We start from the raw sequence: 21,779 nt of genomic DNA on the forward strand, positions 1-21,779 counted from the left end.
GAGCAGCAGTTACGGAAAACAAGTGGAATTTTGCTCAAATAATTGAAGGCAAGTCCTTAATTGGGTTCTGTGCTCTGTCAGTGGTGTTTTGGGTAAAGAGCCCCGTGTGGTGCAGCAATGCAGCCACCCTTCCACTGCTCCTCTGAGTCAGACTTTGGTGCATCCTCAGCACAAGGAACAGCAGTGCTTGGATGCTCAGCAGGACAGGAAAAACACACACCACCACAGCCAAGTAATTTTAAAGAATTTTAATACAAACTTAATATAAACTATTTCAGTCCCTCTTAACATGTAAGACACTGACTCAAAATACTTTTATACCTTTTTTCAAGTATTGCACAATGTAGGTACAAAATTAATATTTACGATTACATTTTCTTCCATAATATATAGCAAAAATCTTTAAACTTTTAACAGAAAATACAATTTGTGTTTCTTTTGAAAAAAGCAAATATTTCGTACATTTTAATTCCACCACTAAGGAATATTCTGTACACAACTTTTTTACTTTTTTTTTTAGAATTGATGTCTTTAAGATGGATATCTTACAATTTCAGTAAAAAAAATACAACATGAAGCTGCTGCAGCTGTCACAGATCACTGTAGTAAAAAGATATAAATGCAATACCATGTTGTAGAAACAATATATATACTCTGATATTTTACAAACTTTGTACTAAATTAAATTATACAATTAGAAAAAGACCAATAAACCCACCTATTAGTGCCAATTTTTTAAATATATATACATATATGTCTGTGCACATATATATATATACATATGAAAAAAATTAGCCACGTCCTTGCTATATCTTAAATACTGTAAGAGGCCATATTTTGAGAGTATATTTTTGTAATGTACAGTCAGTATAAAATAATTTTGTGCTTGGTTGGCAAATGAAAAAAATGATGCATGTTGTATTTATCTAACCAAGCCTGAATGTATTCATACTACAAGCCTTAAAAAAAATCTCAAGAGGTGGAAAAAAAGATACACCCTTGGGTACGTGCATTTTAACTTGTACAATAGTATTTACTTGGATTTCACTTTCGGTTTATTTTTAGTTAGCCATAACTGGCTGGAATTGCTGGTTAGAATACTGCATGTTGTTTAAACTAAAATTCAAGCCATCCACAAAAGACTTCTCATTTAGACCTCCATAGGCTGCAAACATATCAAAGGCATTACTGTACTGGAGAGGACTGAGGTTAAGGGGGCTGTCACCAGGAAAGATGCTACTGGTACTACCTTGACCCTGCATGTTGGGGAAAATGAACTCCTTTGCGTTAGGAGACAGGGCAGAAGTCTTCTGCTGTTGCTGTTGCTGCTGCTGGCTGCCTAGGCCAAGCCCGTAGAGAGAGTGCATGGAGGAGGAGAGGGCTTTCTGCTTCAACAGGTCATTGACATTCAAGCCAAGGTTGGTGGGAGAGGTGCGGGCGACCTTGTTGCCACGGCCGCTATTCTTCATTTTGGTCGAGCCAAACTTGGTGGCAGCAAATGTGGCAGTGGTGAAGGTTAAAGGCTGAGTGGAGCGGGGCATGAAAGTTGGGCTCACAGCAGCTGAGTGACCAAAGGGAGGAGAAGGAGAACTAGACACTGAAGATGCTGGGTCACTAATTGGCATGAACACCTGGGCCTCTGGGTTAAAGCTGTTCTTGATTTCCTTATCCAACTCACATCCATTTTCATTATCATCCACATAAAGCACTTTCACTGGTCCCTTTTCACCGATTTGGTACGAAACCTCAAACGGGTCAATCCAAACACTAAGATCCTGAGGCAAGTTGCCACGAACATCATCAATGTCCAAACCACTCTCTTTGGATGCTTGTTCTATGACTGGGTCCACTTTCTCCCCTATATGAATACATCTAAACCCTGATCCTTTGTATGGCTTTTCTGGATACCAGTGCCCTTCATATTTCTTCTTAAGAAGTCTTTCAAGCTCTTCACCAAAGATGTTGACACGTCGTCTGGGAAGCTTATTGTACAAATATGAAATAATAAAATTGAGTGCTACTTGGATTTCAAGCTGCATAGCTGCTATGCCACAGAGTTATAAGTCTGTTTCAAAACCCAAAGAAGAAAGTGTTCAAGACGCCACAGGGAAACAAAGTTTCATTCAAAGTGCTGATTCGAGTTGATTATTATCCTTCACCTTGAGTGCTCTTGTTCCTTTAAGAAAAAACAAAAGCAAACACATCCAAATAAGGAAAGAGTAAGATAAAGCTCGGAGGCCTATTCTTTCAGCTTCACTTTCTGCATAAAATAGGTTACTTTTCAAGTGAAAAAATGTGCACCAAACTATTTCAGTTCCTGCCTGCGGAAGGTGAGGATGTCAGCTCCATTCAGCCCGACTTACAAACAACGCTGCAGAAGATGGGCTTGTGTTTACATATACAGCATGGGGCACTTCCAAATCACATGAGCTGGTGGTTTGGTTATTCACAAAGCAGCAAGGATAATTTTTAAGACATCACAGAACTGCCAAGCCTGTCAAGGGTTCAATTACCAACCCTTATTTGGATGATTTATAGTACTCAGCTGCAAAATTTAGCACCAGACTATTAGTTTAGCCTGAGAGGTCTTAGTCCAAGGGTCATTTATCAATTTAAAGTTTGCAAACATATTGACTGCACTGTAGGCTGCAGAATTATAAAAATGTCAACAACTGCCTTAGAAGATTTCACACAAATAACTAAAATTATGCAACATTTATTTTAAGTCCAAGCAAATCTTCCGCATAAACTGTGCACGGGTGAAATGATGCAAACTGAGGAGAAAATGTCCGCTGTGCACATCCAACAGTTCTTCCTCCAACTGCTCAAATTGAAATGCAGTCAGCACATACAGAACAGATGCACGTATGGTCTGTCATAAGGGTGGCCATGACCACGGAATTATTACGATAAATTTATTCACAATTTTTTAATAAAAATTATTCTATATTTTAAGATGTGAGGTACAATATATACTCAATTATTATATTGCACTGTTTGTAGTTCAGATTTCAAAAAGTTGCAGAGCTAACAGGGCTTTTGGCAGCCTCAAACACGATTGCCTTTCTCCTTCTCCATGACTCCATTTTATATTTAATGTAAGATATGGTTGCCACTCCTTCACAGAGGACAAAAGAGAAATTAGCTGTCTAAAGTTAGAGAAGGGACAAGAATCAGGTATTAACACATGTACTGCTAACACAAATCTTGCAGTACCTTGGTATAAAAGTACTCATGGAAAGCACACACCTTTGTCAAAAAGTTCCAATGAAACAAAATATGTTGGGGGGTTTTTTTGCTCAAGTTAAAAGCCCCAAACAGAATTTCAATTAACAGTGGATTTTTCTGCAGTGCATCACCAGGAACAAAATTTAGTGTAGCTGTCATTAAAGATTAGAGAAATCAAAGTCAATATCAAAATCCTTTAACAATGAGGCTACACTGCTTTTTTATTTCCTGGTCCGAATAATCTCCTTTTAAAGTCTGGAACCCTATTTCCAAGCCACTCGTGTTCTCCCCAACATGGTATGGGAATAGTTTGAAAGCCTGTATGATAAGGCGACCTTTAAACGTTTGCTGGATCAGCACCGGGTGGGGATAAGGAAAAGATCAAGGGCAAACAGAAGATATTTACAAAAGGGGCACAATCAGTACAGAAAAGCTGATTGGGTGGTTAAACGGGGCATTTAAAAATGATTTATTAATCCATCTGTTTTGTTTCCCTTCCCCCCACGTCCTTTAAGAAAGAAACGATCCTTTCAAGGCGCACCGGGGCTGACGCTGTGAATTTTTTTTCTAAGCGAAAACCGATCCGCGGGCGCAAAAAAAGCAGCTGATCAAACAAATCAGCCTAATCATTTCTAAGCTTTTTTTTTTTAATATATTTACGGGCAGAGGAACGGCGTTTCTGGGGGGGGGGTCCGAGCCCCACCGGCGGCCCGGCAGCAGCGCCCTGGCAGGAGCCTTAAGCAGCGGGAGTTACATAACCAGGCAGTCGGGTCTCATTAGATTTCTGCTCACAGCCCCGGAGCTCCGGCGGGAGGAGGAGGAGGAGGAGGAGGAGGAGGAGGAAGAGGAGCATTTTCTGAGCCCGTAATAAAGAGGATGGAGAAGAGGCCGGGGGGATGCCGGCGGAGGGGTGGGGGCTGCGGGGCCCCTCTGGCAGCGCAGGTCCCGCAGGGCGCTGCCGGCGCTCCCGGAGCGGCCCAGCGGCGATTACTCAGCCGGCACCGCTCCCTCCTTTTAACCCGAGAGGGGAGCGACCCCTGGCAGCCCGGCCGTGCCCTCACCCCCAGCCCCTTCCATGAGGAGCCCCCAGACCCGCCGGGTCCCTCACGGCCGCCCCGTCACGGCGGGGTCGTGACCGCCCCGGCGCCCCCCCCTCAGCGGCCGGTGCTGCCCCAGCCCCGCCGCCCCAGGCTCCCCGCACACCCCCCCGCGCCTCACGGCCGGTACTCACCCGGGGGTGTGCGGGCGGTAGTGCAAACAGTCCCGGCGGGGGTGTGAGGGCGTGTGTGTGTGTGTGGCGGCGGGTGGGGGAGGTGCGGCTCAGCACCCGACCCCCATCTCCGAGCGCCGGCTCTCCCTCGGCGCGAGGATGGGAGGGGAGAGGAAAGAGATGTCCAAAAAAAAAAAACAAAAAAAGAAAAAAAAAAAAGAGAGAGAAGGGAGGGGGAAGGGTCGGAAAAAAAAAGGGGGGGGAGGGAAGGGGGGGAGGGCAGCGCTGCTCACACCCCCACGACGGGCGCGCTCGGCCGTCGCAGCTGCGCTCCCTCTGCTTCTGCCCCACCGCCCGTCGCGCCCCTACTTATACCCTCCCTTGCCCCGCCCACCGCCGCGCCCCGCTCGGCCACGCCCACAAGCCCCCGCCCTCCACTGACTCGCGTCCGCTGCAGCCACGCCCACAGCCGTCACGCTCCGCCCCTAACCCCGCCCACCGCGCGGGGCCCTGCGCTGCTGTCCCTTCCTCCGGCGCGGCGCGCGCGGGGCCGCTCTGACGTCAGCGCGCTCCTCGCCTCGCAGCCCCGTTGCGTCACCACCCACGTCAAACCCTGCCCTGGCGCCCCTCGGCCCCGCGGGGAAGCGATGGGATGGGAAAGGGAGGGAGGGGATAGCGCTGAACTACATCTCCCATGACCGCCGCGGCCCGCGGGGGCCTGGACGGCGGCGATGGCGGGCTGTGCCCGCACGGCGGGGGCAGCGCAGGCCGCCCCCACGCTCTGGGGGCACCCGCGCGGGCCCCCCCAGGAGGGGGCGCGGGGCGGCCCCTCACAGACATCCCCCCCCCGCCCGGCGGCTAAAAATACTCCCCACAGGTAGCAACGCCCGCCGATTGGCTGCCTGCCCAAGGGGCTGCCGCTGATTGGCCAGCGCGGCCGGGGGGGCGGAGTCAGACCCGGGTGTGGGGAGGTCGGGGGTCCCCACAGGCAGTTGGGGTGCGACCCACCGCTGTGTGCCCTACAACATCCCCGGGGGTTCTCTTTAAACACCCCCCGGGGGGTTCAGGGTTGCGGCCGGGGCGGTTTTCCTCACGCCACCAGCAGGACCCAGTTCTGGAGGACAAACTGTGAAGGGTTTTTTTTTTTTGGTTGATTTTTTTTCCCCCCCTCTCTCTCCGCCTCTTGCTCTGTTTGTATAATAATAAAGCATTTTGGCATAAACGCTGCATGGGCCCCGGGAGAGATTTGGAAATGCCACTCGGAAGAAATGCCAGGACTTTTAACCCTTTGGTGCTGAGAATATAGATGAGACTGGGAGGCAGGAGCCCAAAAACTGAAATACCAAGGGAAAGAAAAGGATAATATTTAGGATTTTCCACAGCTCAAAATTTCTGCTGGAAGGCTGCGTTCATTGTAAAACACATAGTTTTTATTCGGACATTTCAGTGTTGATGCTACTGGGATTGCAGTGTTGCAAACAGCTTGAAAATCTTGATTAAGACTAAAAATATTTACGATTCCCCCCCCCCCCCCCATTTCTCACCCATTTTTAACCATAAGGGGTTGCACATTCCTTCAGTGAAAACTGGGTCACCTGTCGTCACTGTGCACCCCGAATGGAAAATAAAGTATGAACATTATGAAATTACAAGCGTTAGCAACTGGGAGACTACTGGGAACTGCTGTAGCATCACTGGGAATCTGAGTGAGAGCCCCGGGTATTTGTTTTGAACAGAAAGAGACAACGTGAAACAACTCCCTAAACAGAGAAGGCGAAAAGACAAATAGAGGTGGTTGTTTTGTTTTGTTTTTTCTGACATTAGCACTCAGAAGTCTCCCTGGTACAACAAACACACCTTGGGAGGTGACATCAGCCCCCAGTGACAGTTCAGTGTCTCGCTGTGCTCAGTTCTGGGGTGGCAGCAGCAGATTTCCCTTTGAAGTGGGAAAAACTGCACAGCGCCGCAGATCAGTGTTTTCAGGTGAGATTCCGTAAGGAGCTTTACAAACCCGGTAACTGCTGCTGAGCTGCTAAAAAAAGCGGGGTTGTAAAAGCGGAGACTTTCTTTTAAATGGCTTTAGCACTACATGAGAAGCATTAGGAGCTGAATTAAATGTACAGAGCCAAGGCATTGGTAATCAAGGCAGCCGTGGGATCCTTTAAAGCTGTAAAAACAGTGGCTTTTCTGTGACTTAAGGAAAGGCAGCTTCTCGTGCAGTCCGCGCTATCAAAGAAATCTGATAATAAATGGAACTAGATCATCTTTAGGGTCCCTTCCACCCCGAACCATTCTATAATTCTAAATGTTAAAGACAGGTAATTACCCTAAGAATAACCTCTTCAGGTCTGCAAGAATCAAACCTGCTTCTAGTGGCCCATTCAAAGTTCCAATTTATCCTTGTTTGTCTGAAAAAAACCCCTGCTTTTAAACTGCAGTGATCCACATATAGCACATCACAAGTAGGTGGCCAAACTGTAGTAGTGTTAAATTATTAACACCTAAACCCAGAGTTTAATCCGGGATAATTTGTATTCTTAAAACCTCGGCTGCCTTTTTGATCCACAAGGGTCAGAGTAGGGCCTGCAGTATTTTTCAGTCTTTTTGATTAATACATAGCAATAACAAAATGTCTGCCTCTCCCTGCTAGAAAAATCTTTAAAAACGCAATCAATACAAAATAACTCCAGCAGCAAAATTTTACTCATGTTGCCAATTCTATTCAACTGGAAGATTAATCTTAAAAGAAAAGAAAAAATATATATTCTCATCTTTCCTGACAGACCTCGACAAGTTTTTTCCCCAGCAGAGCAAATCAGCACAAGTATTTCAGAGCAGGGCAGGAGGCAGGAGTGAGATTAGAAGTAAGAAGACTTTCTTAATCTATATTAAATGAGAAGGGCTTGATCTCATGCCCTGTTCATAGCCAGATCCTGCAATGCTGGCCAGCAGACAGCAACTGAACTACAATTTCCATGGTCTGGGTCTCTGCAGAATAATCTCTAGAGCCAAAATCTCTGTATTGTAAAACTACTTACTACAAGACCTTGCAGATACTACATAGTCTCAGCAAGGAGCTTTCTTTTCTACTAAAGAAATCTAAATTTGGTTCCTCAAATAATTGCTAGTGCTCTTTAAAATTCTAAATCAGCAGCATTTATTGATCAACACAGTATCTGAAACCAAAATACAGTTTGTTAATCTTAAAGGTTGTTAAAAGGCATTAAATATATCTCAGAACATTTTTGCTAATTATGTCAATGAGGACAAGAATTTAAGAGCAGTAGGAAGAAAGGCTCAGAATTTCCACCACCCATCTTTGTCCTTTTCATAGAATCCTCTTCTCTGCTAAATGAATGTTGCTGTACAGAATATATAAGATTTATCCTGACGGTGGACATGAAGCTTTGTATCATACATTCCTGAAAATAGTACAGTCTCTTTTTTAACATTTTCCTATTTGGGAATACAATTCTCCCTTTAGCGTGGGAGCCTGAGCTTTGATTTTGAAAAATGGAAAGCTTTCCCCATTGTATTCATCTCTCTCTAGCCCAGTTTTATCCATTTGCTGATTTTAACGTGTGTTCCTTTTCCCCACCATCTATCAGTGTGAGCAACCAGGCCTGGCTGCTCTCCAGCGTATATCTTAGCAGTGAGTTTGAAATGTAGTGTAGATTCTCTTACATTTCACTTTAGCATCTTAAGCAGTGGTTTTTCCATAAATACAGATTATAGAGGGTGTCTGGACCCATCTGGACCCAGCATCAGGAGCTCTCTGATCTCAAAGGTTTTTTGAGTTGGGAAACCACGAAATCACCTTGCAAGTAACATTGTTTTGATGGAATAAAGAATAACCAAGAACAGAATTCAGCCAGAACAGCCAGGTCATGTTCTAGGAGAGCCCCAACTCGTTTCTGATCCTGTGAAGAGGCACACAGTTCCCTCTGAGGGAGAGCAGCTGGGGGACAGGGGCTGCTGCCACAGCTTGAGCTGCCAAGTGAGTGCACAAGGCAGGATGTGTGGGATAACTCTGGGTGTGCAGATTCCTGTCCCCAGGGCAAACAGCCACAGTCAGAGACTCTGTGCCCAGGCTTGTGCCTCTGTAGCTCAGGGGGCTGAGGAATGGGATTAGTGTCCTGGGAGATGTGCAGGGAGGGGATGGAGGAAGGAGGACCTGGCGGTTGGGTAAATGTCTGTCAGTCTGAATAGAGGGACAGTGAATCTTGACAGAGAGGGAGGAATAGCCCTGGAAGTGCAGGGAGGGAAGTATTGCAGCAAAAGGGGGAGAACAGAGGGTACAGTAGTGATGGGCTGTGACCATGAGAACAGCCCTGCATTGTTCATCTGACCCTGGGAGCCCTGAAAACCCTGGTACCAATTCCCATGGGATGCTCTGGGTCTGGCTTGCCCCACAGATCAGCTGGGCAGGCAAATCCAAACACCAGCAACAGAAATTGCTCTGCTGTTACAGTGTGTGATGTTAGTGGCTCCAGTGATGCCAAGATTTTAGAAACTTGTCCATCAAGAGCTGGAGCTTGTATGCCATGGATTGAAGAGCAGTTTCCAGATCTGAGTATCTATGGCTTTGTGCAGCTGAAAGAAACCCTCCTAAGCTGGTACTTTCATAGATATTAGTGAGTCTTCTAAAAAAAAAACCCAAAACCTAAAAATATATATATAATATATTCATGTTATTTTGGTGGGCCAACATCACTCAAAGGGACTGATCCTCCTAGACTGACCTAAGGAGCTTAGAGCTCACAAGGACATCACTCTCTCTTAAGTGGAATGCTACTAATGTTATAGCTTACCTGGCAAAAGTTGCTCGAGTCCTGAACAAGACACAGAAGGCAGCTGGAGGAAAAATAAAAACAGGAATAAAGATTTTGCACCAAATCTTTGCTCTTCCCAAAGTTTCCCTGTCAAGGATGAAGTAAAAATGGGGGGGGGTTGTACTGAAGATGGTATGAGGCAGGATCTGTTCTTGAAAAGGAACCTGATAAGTGACATTTTGAGAAGCGGGTGCAGATTCCAAGAAGGCCAGGTAAAAAGAGTGAAAAGAGGAGGAAGGGATCTACAATTGCTGTGAAAAATAGTGGTCACAGGTAGATAGATATTGTAATAAGAGGGGGAGGGAATGGGAAACATTTTATGAGTATCAGAATTTTCTATAGCTGTGAATAAATGGGCTGAAGAAGGAGGAAGGAAGATTGATTTCATACCTTAGAGAGGTTGACCTTTGAGGAAAGTTTTATTAAAATCCAATATAATTTTTTCCTCGAGTTCACCTTTGTGCTGGGATTCTGCCAGTTTAATGTCAGTTAGTTCTGCAGTATCTGTTAATAGATAAAATTATGAGGTGAGGACTGTCCTAGCTGATAGCCATGTAACTTCTACGTTAATCAGCTTCAAGTGCTTTACTGCGTTCATTCCAAACAATGATTCATAAACAGTTTTAAAGAAACAGAAAGCTGCTTTTTAAACTGTAAGAACTTTTATGGGGATCCAAAATAAACACTGAAGATGAAGGGCTGGTCTTTTGCCCTTTCAGTTTCTGATAGATGGAGGTAGCTTGAAAAAGTCTCATGAAGAATTTACTTAAGAATTTTGTGTACTTAGCATTTTCCAGGAAGACAAGTAAATCTTTTTTTTTCCTGAGGAGGGAATTCCGGGAAAACTGTTCAGTCTTGTTCAAGAGAGATACTGAATGTGAAAAAGGAGATAAATGGGAGGAAACTGATTATAAAGAAAAGTTTCATTCAGTCTGTTTACCTGAAAGAAGGAGCAGAGGAGGAGTCACTGTTTACCAAAACTTCCCGATAAACACAGAAGTTCTGCTAATTTTTTGACATTCTGATTATCATCAGCTAGGGAACATGCCTCAATTTTTGCAATAAAACACAGAACAAAATATAATTTTAAATTCCCTAGAAGATCTCACGTGGTTCTTGACTAAGAATTTAAAGCACCCAAGAGCAGTGCAGCTCAGTGAGAAGCCATCCATATTTTAAGCTTTCAGGTGATAAACAGTCTGTTTTTTCTGGAGCGTGTGGCTGTTGATTGGGTTTCTTAAGCCTTTGTGTAATATTATTCCTATTAGAATTGGTGTTTTATGCTGAGCCCAGTACTTGCTCAGGACTTGGAGAGTGTAATTACATGCAGAATATCACCTTTAGGAAAGCCAGGTGTTGATATTGGTCTGAGAGCATTGATTTGAGAAACGCTGAATTAACCTGCTGTGCTGTCACACTGTGACAATGTGAGTGATGGTGACTTCAAAATAAAATGAGTTCAAATGTCAATGTCTTCATAAATACAGTCTGAAAATCCTTCTCATGAGAAGATGGCTGGAAACTGTCTTCAACCTTCCAGTATCTGAAGGGGGCCTACAGGGAAGTTGCAGGGGGACTCTACATCAGGAACTGTAGTGGCAGGACAAAGAGTAGTGGGCACAAATTGAAGGAGGGGAAATTTAGGCTGGATATTAGGAAGAAATTCTTTACTGTGAGGATGTTGAGACACTGGCACAGGTTGCCCAGGGAGGTTGTGGATGCCCCAACCCTGGCAGTGTTCAAAGCCGGGTTGATTAAGGCCTCGAGCAACTTGGTCTAGTGGAAGGTGTCCCTGCCCATGGCAGGGGGGGTGGGACTAGATGACCTTTAACGTCCCTTCCAACCCCTTTACATTCTGTTAATGATTCTATGATTCATGTTAATAAAAAACCAAGGGTGTTTCTTTACAGATGAACAGAAACTTGGTGACTCTGCACTTGTGCAGACACGAAGAACTAGTTGAGTGGAAAGATGCCAGCTTATGACAGCTGAAGGTGTGACCCTGAATATTTAAGGGTATTATCCATGGGGGGGGAAAAAAAGCCAATGGAAATTTCTTTTCAAGCTTGCTGTGCTCCAGATCCGGCCCTTATTCAAGACCATCAAGTCATGGAGACAGGAATAAGGGAGGGGAATGAGGATTCAGGCTGTGTGTTTACTGCCAAGACATACAAAGTGGATTTTACATGGTTTGTGCATCCTGTTTTTAAGACAATCAATGTATCCTGTTCATGTAAGGAGCAGTTCATGGAAGACTCGGTCTGTCACCGGCATTGAAAAGATCATTCAGTTTAAATAGTAAATCACTCATTTCCTCTCCAACTTCTGATTCCTAAAGGTATAATTGCCAAAAATAATATAATAAGTGCCTTAAAAGATTAAGCAAAAGGTCAGATTAGCATAACATCTTTCCTGAGCTGATGGCAAAATGGTGAAGCTGAAGCCACACCTTGAAACCCCCCAGGACGGTACTCGTGGGACTTGCCAATAACACAGTTTCACACAGATTCTTCTGTTTCACAGGTCACAGCTCCTTACCCTGTGATGGACAAACTGAGAAACCCTCACCTACCTACAAATACCTGACCCACTTCATTATACCAGAATGTTTTCTCTTGAACACGCAGCCCAGTAGGAGCCATTATCTCATGCGCTATTATTAATGCAAAGGCTTCAGACGGTATCTGCACTCAGCAGTGGATCTGTCTGGTCTCAAGAGTTGCCATAACTAAGAACTTCAGAAAAAGGGATGAAACAGCCATGTTGCACAGTTGCATTGAGTTTGGCAATGGGAAGAAGAGATTTCTCCTTGATGCCACGTGATGATAATCTTACACGCTGGAAAATGAGCACTCGGAGTGACATACTTTTTATTGTAGCTAATGCAACTCGGATTTGTAAAGAAGGTGATTCTGCTATGTGACCATATTATCTAAATTGCTTTGTCGCCAACGCATTAAAAACTGAATATAAAATTGCCTGAACATAATTGAGTGCTGACTCACCCTCAGATTAGGGTAAATGGTGCAGCGTTCCAGGGTGTCTTGGAGCTTTCTGTAGCCTCACAATCCTATGTGAAATCTTCTGATTGATTTTTCTCCCCTCCAAGCAAACTTGTGTTTCATGCTCCTATTTGAGGCTAGATGCTACAAATCCAGCTGCTGTCACAAGGCATCTTCCCCCTGCTTCGTTATCTTGATCAATTTTCTGCTGAAACTCTCATCTTTCTTCCTGGCTGGTGCAGTTGCCTCCCTTGTGATTATTCCAACTCCTGGCTCTCCATATTCATAGCCACTCTTCGAGCTCCAACTCCAACTCTCTAGTTTCTAAGGCTACATAGCTGCGAATGTTTTCTCACGAAAAGCTTTTCCATAAATTCTCACAGCCTAATCCGAGGCTGCATACACACATGACACTGCTCAGAGCAGACTTTTAATAAAAGCACCTGCGAACATGAGCAAGAAAACATGGTCCCAAGTATTTTAATTTTTTTTCTCTTGAAAACAACCTTGTATCACAAATCTCCATTTGGAGGTGTAATTGTGTGACTATCCCTAAAACCAGAACAATTTTTGTGCTTTGAAATGTAAGTGGAAGAAGGGCAATTTTAAGAAGCAATGCCAGAGAGCTGAGGTGAACTGAGTCATAGATACAGGGCAGAGAGCTCAGATTTAGCTGACTGTGGCAATAAGTCAAACCAGCACTTGTGCCTTGGGCGATCTCTGTTTCAACCCTCACTCAGGTAGTGAAAAGAAGGAGCAGAAGAAGGGCCATGACCTAAATAATTGGGAGAACAGTGATTATTAATCAGCAATCCCACCTAGAAGCATTTGCAGAAGATGTCAGCCCTGAGCTGGAGGATCTGGGAGTGAAACCAGTCATGAAGGTGACAGAACTTGGTTTAGTTTCCAGATAGCAACAAGCATCTCCTTTCTGATTGACTGAACTATCGCATGAGCAGCTGCTGAAAATCAGGTAGGCAAGAGGCTGAAATTTGTTTCTTATATACGTGGGACTGGTTTCATATCAGGTAATAACTCAGAAATGAACAGTAACTTCAGCACACACGTCTGGCATAGATTCTCCAGAAGCACTTATGACTGCACAGCCCAGCCTTGCTCCTTACCAGGAATTTTAACTTTTGTTGTCTGGTAAATACCTTGCCCCAAAGAGGGTAAATCTCATTTATCTCCAACTCCAGAGAGGTAATAATGCAATTGCTCCTTAGCACCAGGAGATCAGGCATCTGCTATCTGGAAGTTCTCTTCCGAGTTGGATCACATTTTCTCCAAGTACTTCCTTCCACAGAATAAAGGGAAAATCAGTTGAAAAGGATTTCCAGAGATAAACAGTTAAGAATAAAGCTGATCGTAAAAAACCCCACCATAAATATGATAAGGAGAAGCAAATCTAAAATTTAGAGCTGATCTAGAGCTGGTTCAGAATCCAACCAGAATTAAGGATCTGATCTCATCTGGTTGATCTGCACAAAGGCTGTACCTTTGCAAAATAAAGGCACTTTAAAAAGACATAATGAAAAAAACCCAGGAATCTCCAGTGGTGAAGAAAGCAACACATTCTGAGAGAAAAAAATGACTGTCTGAACCCTTCAAAGATAGCAGTGAAATGCATAAAAGCATCGATGGCTTCCCCAGACGGGTTAGGGTTGGTTGTTACTCCCAGCCCAGGCTGCACTTGACAGCTCTCTCTCACTTACATTGCCAGAAGTGTGTTTTAAAAGGGGGAAAAAACAGATGTTCAAGCCCACTCTTCCTATCCAGATTGTTCTTGCTAAATGTTTGACAGCGGCCTGTCCAAGTGACATCGAAACGAGGACAATTAATTGTTAATGTCCCCAATTCGTCTGGATCAGAGAAATGCCTACATGACAAGGAAGAACATCGCTGGAAAGACTACAAGGAGGCACCAGGGGATTTGCAGCAGGGGGAGATGTATGGGATGTCTGCATCACAGCACGTTTAACCCCTTCATCTACAGCAATTGGTGGGTCACTCAGCTGCCCTTTATCACTGGGCTGCTGGGAGGAGCATGGGCTGAGCAGGGAGGCAGAGCACCCTCAGCTGAAAGCTCGAGCTAATTCTGCAGTGGAGATAAGCCCTTGGATAGAAATCCTTCAAAGGGATGAGACCAGGCAGGCTGTCACCACAGGCATCTCGAAGCAGGCAATCAGTCCTCCCTTTAATAAATAGAAGAAGATACAAGATGGTCAGGGCAGAGCACACTTCTTAAGTGTGTTGGAAAAATTAGGCTGAAACATCAGTCACTCCTGATCCACAAAGCAATGGAGGTTCCTGAAGAAGCACTAACGCCTGCACAATCAAACAGGAGCAACTATGCTGGTCCTGCCCTGAGGTTTGTGCTCCAAACTATAACTAATGAGTGTAAAGGCCCTAACAAAAAAAGCTTCCACAGAATCCCTTTTCTAAGGCCTTTGATTTTACTGGAACATGCACAGCGGTAAAATTCATATAGCCAACGGGAAAGCCATGTCCTGGCCTGACCCTGCCACAGAAAACAGCAAAACAAAGGGGCAGGGATTTGGGGTCACGTTTGGGGAGGATCCATGATTCAGCATGTCTGTTTACTGGGTCTCTGGTTTGTCACGTGGTGAGGCAGCGGGGCAAACACCTGCAGCTCCAGGCTGCGGCTTCGTTGTGAAAAGGTTTGACCCAGGCAGCGACAAGCGTCGGAGGAATAAATGACTCTCAATTAGGACAGTAGGTCAGAAAGAGCAAGATGATTCATATCCAGGACGTACTTCAACCATCCACTAAACCACTCAGCAATTCTATTCAGCTTCTCTCCTTCATCCACAAACACTGTCCTTCCCATGGCACTGGCAGGTAACAGGGTTTGAAATGTGTGCTGAGACCTGTGGATTTTTGGAGTAACTGAGCAAAGCTGGGAAGAAATGGCTTCCATGGTCCCTTCAGCAACAGGAAGGAATGAGATGGCTCTGTTCTGCTCACAGCATGGCACCACTGGTCTAGAATTTAGGGGACATGGAGATTCACACCCCAAATAAGGTACCCAGAATTTATGGCCTCTTTTAGGGAGCTGGCTGTATGCAGTTTTCCCAGGAGCAAGCAACAGGTCGTGACAGATGGGGTTTAGGAGTGCTTGGCTCCTAGGTTAGCACCCTGACAATGCCTCTGCTCAGCTGTGCAAATTGTATTTTACTTGCTTGACTGTGAGTTGCTGGGCAGTGGGATGTAATTTTCCATGCTTGCAGTTGGCACTCGGTTTTATCTTGACTTGTGTTTTACAGTGCAAGCTCTGTCAACATTGTTTCACCTCTTAGAAAATAATAATTAAGAAGCCTGGGTGATAGGTATGTATTAGTACCCAAGAATTCATGTCCAGCTCTACTTTAACCTAGTCACCACGGTTTACTACTCTGCATCAAAACATCTTTTCCAGATTTACCTGAGGACTACGATATCAGAAAAACTCAGGGGTGCCAGACATATACTTGGTTGACTTTGATCTCTCTGAAGACAAATCTTTTAAAGCTTAGATCAAGGAATCTTTTAATGAAACAAAGAAATCGTACCACTTGTATCAGTTCCAGATATAAATAAATCAGCTAGAAATAAACAGGAGCAAGGCAAACGTAAAGGAGACAGCCACGCTCTGCAATGTCAGTCCAAAGTGACTGTCTGATGGATGATAATATGGCTGGCTCAGAAAAAAAGTCAGTTTAAAAGCCTCGCTGCCAGCCATCTGGCAAATCCTCCAAAGGATATTGCTGTAAAATGGCACTGATTTGGTACCTGGTTTGCATCTCCTGCTATCAAGGCAGTCTATTTACTTTTTAAATGCAGTGAGAATTTTGAGATCCCTACTAAGAGCCTCTCCCTAGGGACTCATTGCAGCCCTTCCCACAGCCAGTTCACTGGTCCCTCCTGCCATCACTCTGCCATGTATGTGTAATCTTCTCCCAGGATCATTCAGGTTGGAAAAGACCTCTAAGACCATTGAGTCCAACCACTAACCCAGCACTGCCAAGACCACCACTAAACCATGTCCCCAGGTGCCTCATCTACGTGTTTTTTAAATACCTCCAGAGACTGTGACTCCTCCACTGCCCTAGGCAGTCTGTTCCAATGCTTGACAGCCCCCGGCGTGAAGAATTTTTTCCAAATATCCGACCTAAACCTCTCCTGGCACAATCGTCACAAAATCACAGTGTGCTTGGGGTTGGAAGGGACCTCTCAGGGTCATCCAGTCCAACCTCTTGGTTCACCCAGAGCAGCTTGCACAAAGTAAAAATGCTTTTTAAAAAGATCTTGCCAAAATAAAGATGCTCTTAGACATTTAGGGGGTCACTAAGACACTGAGCAGACCTGACTCCATTCAGGCTGCTGCAGACACAGAGCCTGTTCGCAGCTCAGAGGGGCTGTTCCCTTGTGCTGCAAGGGAGGCAGAAATTCACAGCACTGGGATTTACAGCACATCCATCCTCTTGCTCCAGAAGCATCATTACTTCATGCTTGGAGCTGAAGAGCAACATTTCATACTTCTAAACGGTATAGGGCTTATTTTCATAACAAAAGTCATTTGGACTTTGTACCCCAGAAGGCAACAGTAAATATCACCACTGGCCATTTCCTAATAAACATAAAGCGATGAAAATGTAATGTCAACTTAAAAAGAAAATCCTTTCCATTCCATGAAAACTAAATATATCTTTAAAGAACTGGCTGCTTGGACAAATATTAATGATTTTTTTCCCCCTGTTTCTTCAGCTCCTCCCCTCTGGTCCATAATCAGCTGTAATTGAGTCCACGACCCTCCTGAATTGCGGTGAAGTGTAATGGCTTGTGGCCATAGAACTGAGAGTCCTGGCATGCAGATAACCCCAACACGCTGCCTGAGGGCAGCTGGAGATCCTATCTGGTGACCAGACACTCCTGGGTTGTAACATGGACTCAGTAAAAGCTATTTTCAGCTTAAATGGTCTTTGATACTGAAACCAGAGTTAACCTGGATGGCGAGTGTAGGAGATCATCTGCTCCAAGAAAGAAACCCAGGGAGAAGGGGGAGGGAAAAGAGTGGGAAGATAACAAAGGAGAGGGATTCTTTAGAGAGAGGAATTAACTTGAAAACATGCACTGGTGGAAAAAGGTACACGGGAAAAATGATGTTGCATCTCCCCATCACTGCTGCTCAGGTCCCTGTCCCCCCTCCACTGCCAGCCATGTTTGTCATTTGTAATTCTCAGCCTTCTTAGATAGATGGGGCTAAGCAGCAAAAGCTGTCTCATAGCAGCTCGTCTCACCTTTGCTACAGCCAGTTTTAGTCCTTTTTTAGTCAGATTGGTTTGGTTGTTAATAAAGACTTGATCCTAATTTCACCATGTGGAGCAGTAACTTGTTAACAAGCTGCTCCAGGAGATCCTTATAGGACAGTGGAAACCAGGGAAAGGAAATAATTACAGCATTTCCACCTATGGTAGTCTGCTCCAGGGCAGGTATAAATAGATCCATAAGTGTTTGTTCACCTAAAAGTTCAGCCCAACTGCTTTCTCAATTGCCAGCAGTAGAATCAATGGATGGGTATTTTTTCTTAGAAAACAGGGGCAAAGATCATCTACTAAATATCACCCTCCCTTCTTCAAGACTACAAGAAGCCTTTAAAAAGTTTCAGTATTTTTACCAAAGCCAGATGTTGGGTGTATAAAAGTACAGGCAGTTTTTCAAAGCCATTCTATTTCTTTGGGAGGGGAGGGATAATTAGATCAAAAAACTCTATTCAACCTCAGAACAGAGGAAATTGATGAAAAAAAAAATCACATTTCATTCACTTGGTGCATCCAAAAAGCTCTGGCCTGATGCATGCAAAGAGTAACTCCCTTTGGAGTCCCACCACAAGTTTTGAGAAAGCAGTTGCTAAAGTGTCTGAAAACACCCTGTTTCTTGCCCTCTGCTCTCTGAAGGGCAGAGGGGGCTCAGTGCAATGCTCAGCTGGGGTGGGACTGGGGTCCACCTGTGAGCTGGGCAGTGGGACACCTGCATCCAGCTTGAGCATCCCAGAAATAACCCACCTGACACAAAGAAGGTTTGGAAGCCCCTCCTCAGGGCCCAGTGGTGTGGGAGGAAGAGGAGCCCAGCGTGGGTGACCATGTGGGTGCCCTGGGCCTCTCTCCTGGAGCAGCTCTCCCACAGCTCCATCTACCCGCAGCTCCTAGCCCAAAGCCCTGCCAACATCCACCTTTCCCTGCACCAAATTGTTTAAATAAACTTCTCTACTGTGGGCTCACAGAAATGCAATAAACCCTGTTTATGTGGGCTCCTTGGGAGCTCAGCTAATGGGCCAGTTGGAATGGCATTACCAGGGCTTTCCAGGCAAATTTGCTGCTCTCTGCCTCTGGCCTCCCGCATTGAAGCCTCACCTCGGACTCTGTAACAGCACAAAGCACGTACCCTGCCACTGCCTATTGTTCAAGCTGCAGGTACTATATATAACCAAACAATAGCTAATAAACAAAAGGCATTTTAAGTGGTTTGTGGCGGCTGCTGAGCACCAGCTGCCCTTTTTGTGTTCTACTGTGTCTTCAGTCCCGATGCTCAGGTCTCCTGGGTCCCATTCAGCTGCAGAAGCCCAAAGCTACAGTGAGAGGAACAAACTAATCTGATAGGGAAATAAAACAATTGATGACTCATAAAAGCAAGAGGGACAGATATTTGAAAAGGAAAATAGCAGAACAGATTCAAATCTAATTGTGAGTCCTACCACAGGAGTGCTGTAGAAGCAACAAGTTCCGCCACGTTCTTCCACTTGTGCCCCCAGCCAACTTCCCCAGAGCCAAGACTCAAACCTGTGGTTCCAGGTAGCCTTCGTAAGGTTTAGTTCTGAATTAAACCACTCTCCTGCATGCCTGGGGATGTGATTCAGATCTCCAGTCTTGTGGCAGCCTTGGCTGCTTCAGGCTGTGCTGAAGCATCTGGAGGTGCATGTTTTTGAGTCCCAGCCCAAAGCACTGGGACAGAGCTGTGAGCTCTGCTGGAGTCTGAGACAGCCCGCGGGGGGGAAGGACCTGCTCCCAGGTTTCCCATAGGGAGCTGAGTCCAAAATCAACTCTTTTGAAGGCAACAACAGTGCAAGCCCCCGGCCAGCACAGGGATCTGTGCGTGGCTCTGGGAGAGGAGGACAGGGGGCTGAGCCCACTTACCCAAACACCCACCTTCCCCTGGAGTCAGTTGCTGCTCCTCGGGGGGAGGAGGACCCCCAGATTGGCTCAGACACCCCTGGGATGGGGAGGAGGGGTCATTCCTGGGGCTGATGGGACCCTCCCATGTCCTTGCTCTGGGGTTTGGGGCTGTCACCTCCCTGGTCCCTCCTCTCCCCCAAGGCAGGGTAACGAGGCCAGCGGAAATCTGAAGTAGAGAGATTTACTTTACTCAAGGATTCCTATTCAGAGCTACAGCTATTGACAGATTTTTTTCTATTCCTACGCTCAGCGGAAGCTGATAGTATTTATTAAGCTGATCTCAGGCACCAGAGCTGGATTCTAACTCCAGATAGGCAGGCAATCATCAGAGCCTGTTGTGTTTGCATGAATATACTAATCCTGCCTCTGCTTTCTGAATGCATAAATTGATGTATAGGACCATTCATCTATGATAGTCTTCTAGATGGCTGCAGAGGGCGAGACAGTATTTTTAATATGGAGAACTCCATGGCAAGCTATTTTAATACCTTAGGATCATTAACATTTTTGAATGTCTGAGAAGCTGCTAACATTTATAAGACAACTACAACCAAGATTCATTCTCCCAAATGGAGAAAGAGCTCATATTTTTCACATACACTTTAGATATTGATAATTTTCTCATTTTCTGATATGACAGGGCTTGGGGATTTTTTCCCCGTTGAGACAAGATGACTGACAGAAGGAGATGAGAATTTCTCATAAAGAGAAGGAATGCATTTTTACACAGCTGAGGCTGGAAGAAAGCAATAATTGTCCTAATATGCAGGCACAGCCCTCCAGAATGGCTGATGATTTATTCAAAGAGTCAGTCACCACTGACCAAATTCCAGGCATATCTTCCCAAGCCAAGATGGGAGCTGAGATCAGTTTGAACAAACCCTCATCCTTTTGCCCACCTGCTGTGCTGCTGTTGGGAGGGCAGAAGGATAGTCCTGGGTGGGTGTGGTGCCAGCCTGGGATACCCTGACTATGGTGGATGCAGACCAGCAGAGCTTCACCCACACCTCTGCCCTGGAGGGTCCAACCTGCTGTCACAGAGATGGCACTCAGTACACATTTGGTTCAGTTTTAGGGTCATTTTCACGGAATGTTGGCGTGCTCAGAGTGCCCAGGGAGCTTCGGGCAGAATTTAGAGCTGCCACTGCAGACCCCATCTGGGCTCTGCTTTAAAAAAACAACCAGAACAAAAAAAACCAAAACCCAAGTCAGAGATGCTGCCTCCAACACTTGAACCAGGACACAGCCTTGGAGCAGCAGGGATGCCTGTCCTCAGGGTCAACACCACTTCTGTCCCCCTAGAGCAGTGGAGCAGCTTTGCTTTCTGCAGGGATCCTCTGGAACCATCCACTTTTCCCGTGTTTGTTCACATCTTGCAGGGTTGTAGCTGGTTCACTGGTGCATACAAGCCAAAATTTACCCTTCTCTACCTGCTTTCCTCCCAGCCTCCTCTTCCAGCTGTTCTCTCTCTCCTCTCTCTATCTGCATCTCCTGTTCTTCTCTGCTGTTCCTAATAGCTTCTATCTATGCCAAGTCCCATCCTACTCATCTCTCATTAAACCCCAGACCTTGCACAGAGCTTTTCTGCATTGATCTCCCAGCCAGCTTTTGTCTCTTTGACGTTTAGGTTCTCTTTGTTTGTGCTTCTCTCTCTGGATCTGGGAATTATTCTGCGTCTATTGATGTATGTGATCCAGGCCCTGATATTTTGCTGAATTCCTTGGGATATCTTCTGCTTGGCAGGTCCAATGGTAGGTACAACTGCTCCCTGCACCGGGGGTGTTGCAAAAGCCTTGAGAGGCTGATGTGTATCACAAGCAGTAGGAAAATTATCCTGTGCTAGATACTGGCTTGAGAGAGACATTATCCCTGGCAGATACCAGCTCCAGAGCGACATTTTCCATGGCATCCCTGCCCAGGAATAGATCCTGACTTCACCTAAGCGGGGAGCCGGAGCTGATTGTACAGGACTGTGCTGCTCGCTGGAGGATGGCACGGCCACAGCAAATGGGCAGAGGTGACCCCTGCCATGCCCGTGGTGTTCTGCCTCCTCCTGCTCATTTTCTGATGGCATGTTTTCCTCTCCTGAGGCCTCAGATCAGTATCTTGATAGAAAGCTGTGGATCTGAGCAGCCCCTGCCAGCAGCAAGTGCTCCCTGGAGCACGAGGGGTCCCGGCACATGTGCTCTAAGCAAATCTCTCATTTGGAAAACTAGATGGTATTGACTATTTATAAACCTCAGCTTAGAGCAAGGCAAGGCCAGCTGGAAAATGT

General features: G+C 45.5%; 1 protein-coding gene and 1 long non-coding RNA gene across 4 annotated transcripts in view; both read right to left on the reverse strand.

The window, feature by feature from the left end:
• Positions 1-233: 233 nt before the first annotated feature.
• Positions 234-4,787, reverse strand: TOB1 (transducer of ERBB2, 1). The gene is made up of 2 exons (XM_027691439.1): positions 4,460-4,787; positions 234-2,176 (listed from the first exon to the last, which is right to left on the reverse strand). Exon 2 carries the CDS (start codon positions 2,037-2,039, stop codon positions 1,062-1,064), a length of 978 nt encoding a protein of 325 aa, XP_027547240.1. The 5' UTR covers positions 2,040-2,176; positions 4,460-4,787; the 3' UTR covers positions 234-1,061.
• Positions 4,788-5,846: 1,059 nt separating this feature from the next.
• LOC113971478 overlaps positions 5,847-21,779 on the reverse strand; it is a 33,774-nt gene continuing 17,841 nt past the window's right edge. For 2 of the 3 annotated variants that reach the window (XR_003535567.1, XR_003535566.1), the window contains 3 exons: positions 9,661-9,774; positions 9,250-9,292; positions 5,847-6,467 (listed from right to left, as the gene is read on the reverse strand). This is a non-coding gene — a long non-coding RNA (uncharacterized LOC113971478). Of the gene's footprint in view, positions 6,471-9,249; positions 9,293-9,660; positions 9,775-21,779 lie in introns of all 3 variants that reach the window. The other variant, XR_003535568.1, reaches the window with a different exon arrangement.

The sequence above is a fragment of the Neopelma chrysocephalum genome, unplaced genomic scaffold, assembly GCF_003984885.1.
Source record: "Neopelma chrysocephalum unplaced genomic scaffold, ASM398488v2 Primary Assembly neopelma1_84, whole genome shotgun sequence".
Classification (NCBI taxonomy): domain Eukaryota; kingdom Metazoa; phylum Chordata; class Aves; order Passeriformes; family Pipridae; genus Neopelma; species Neopelma chrysocephalum.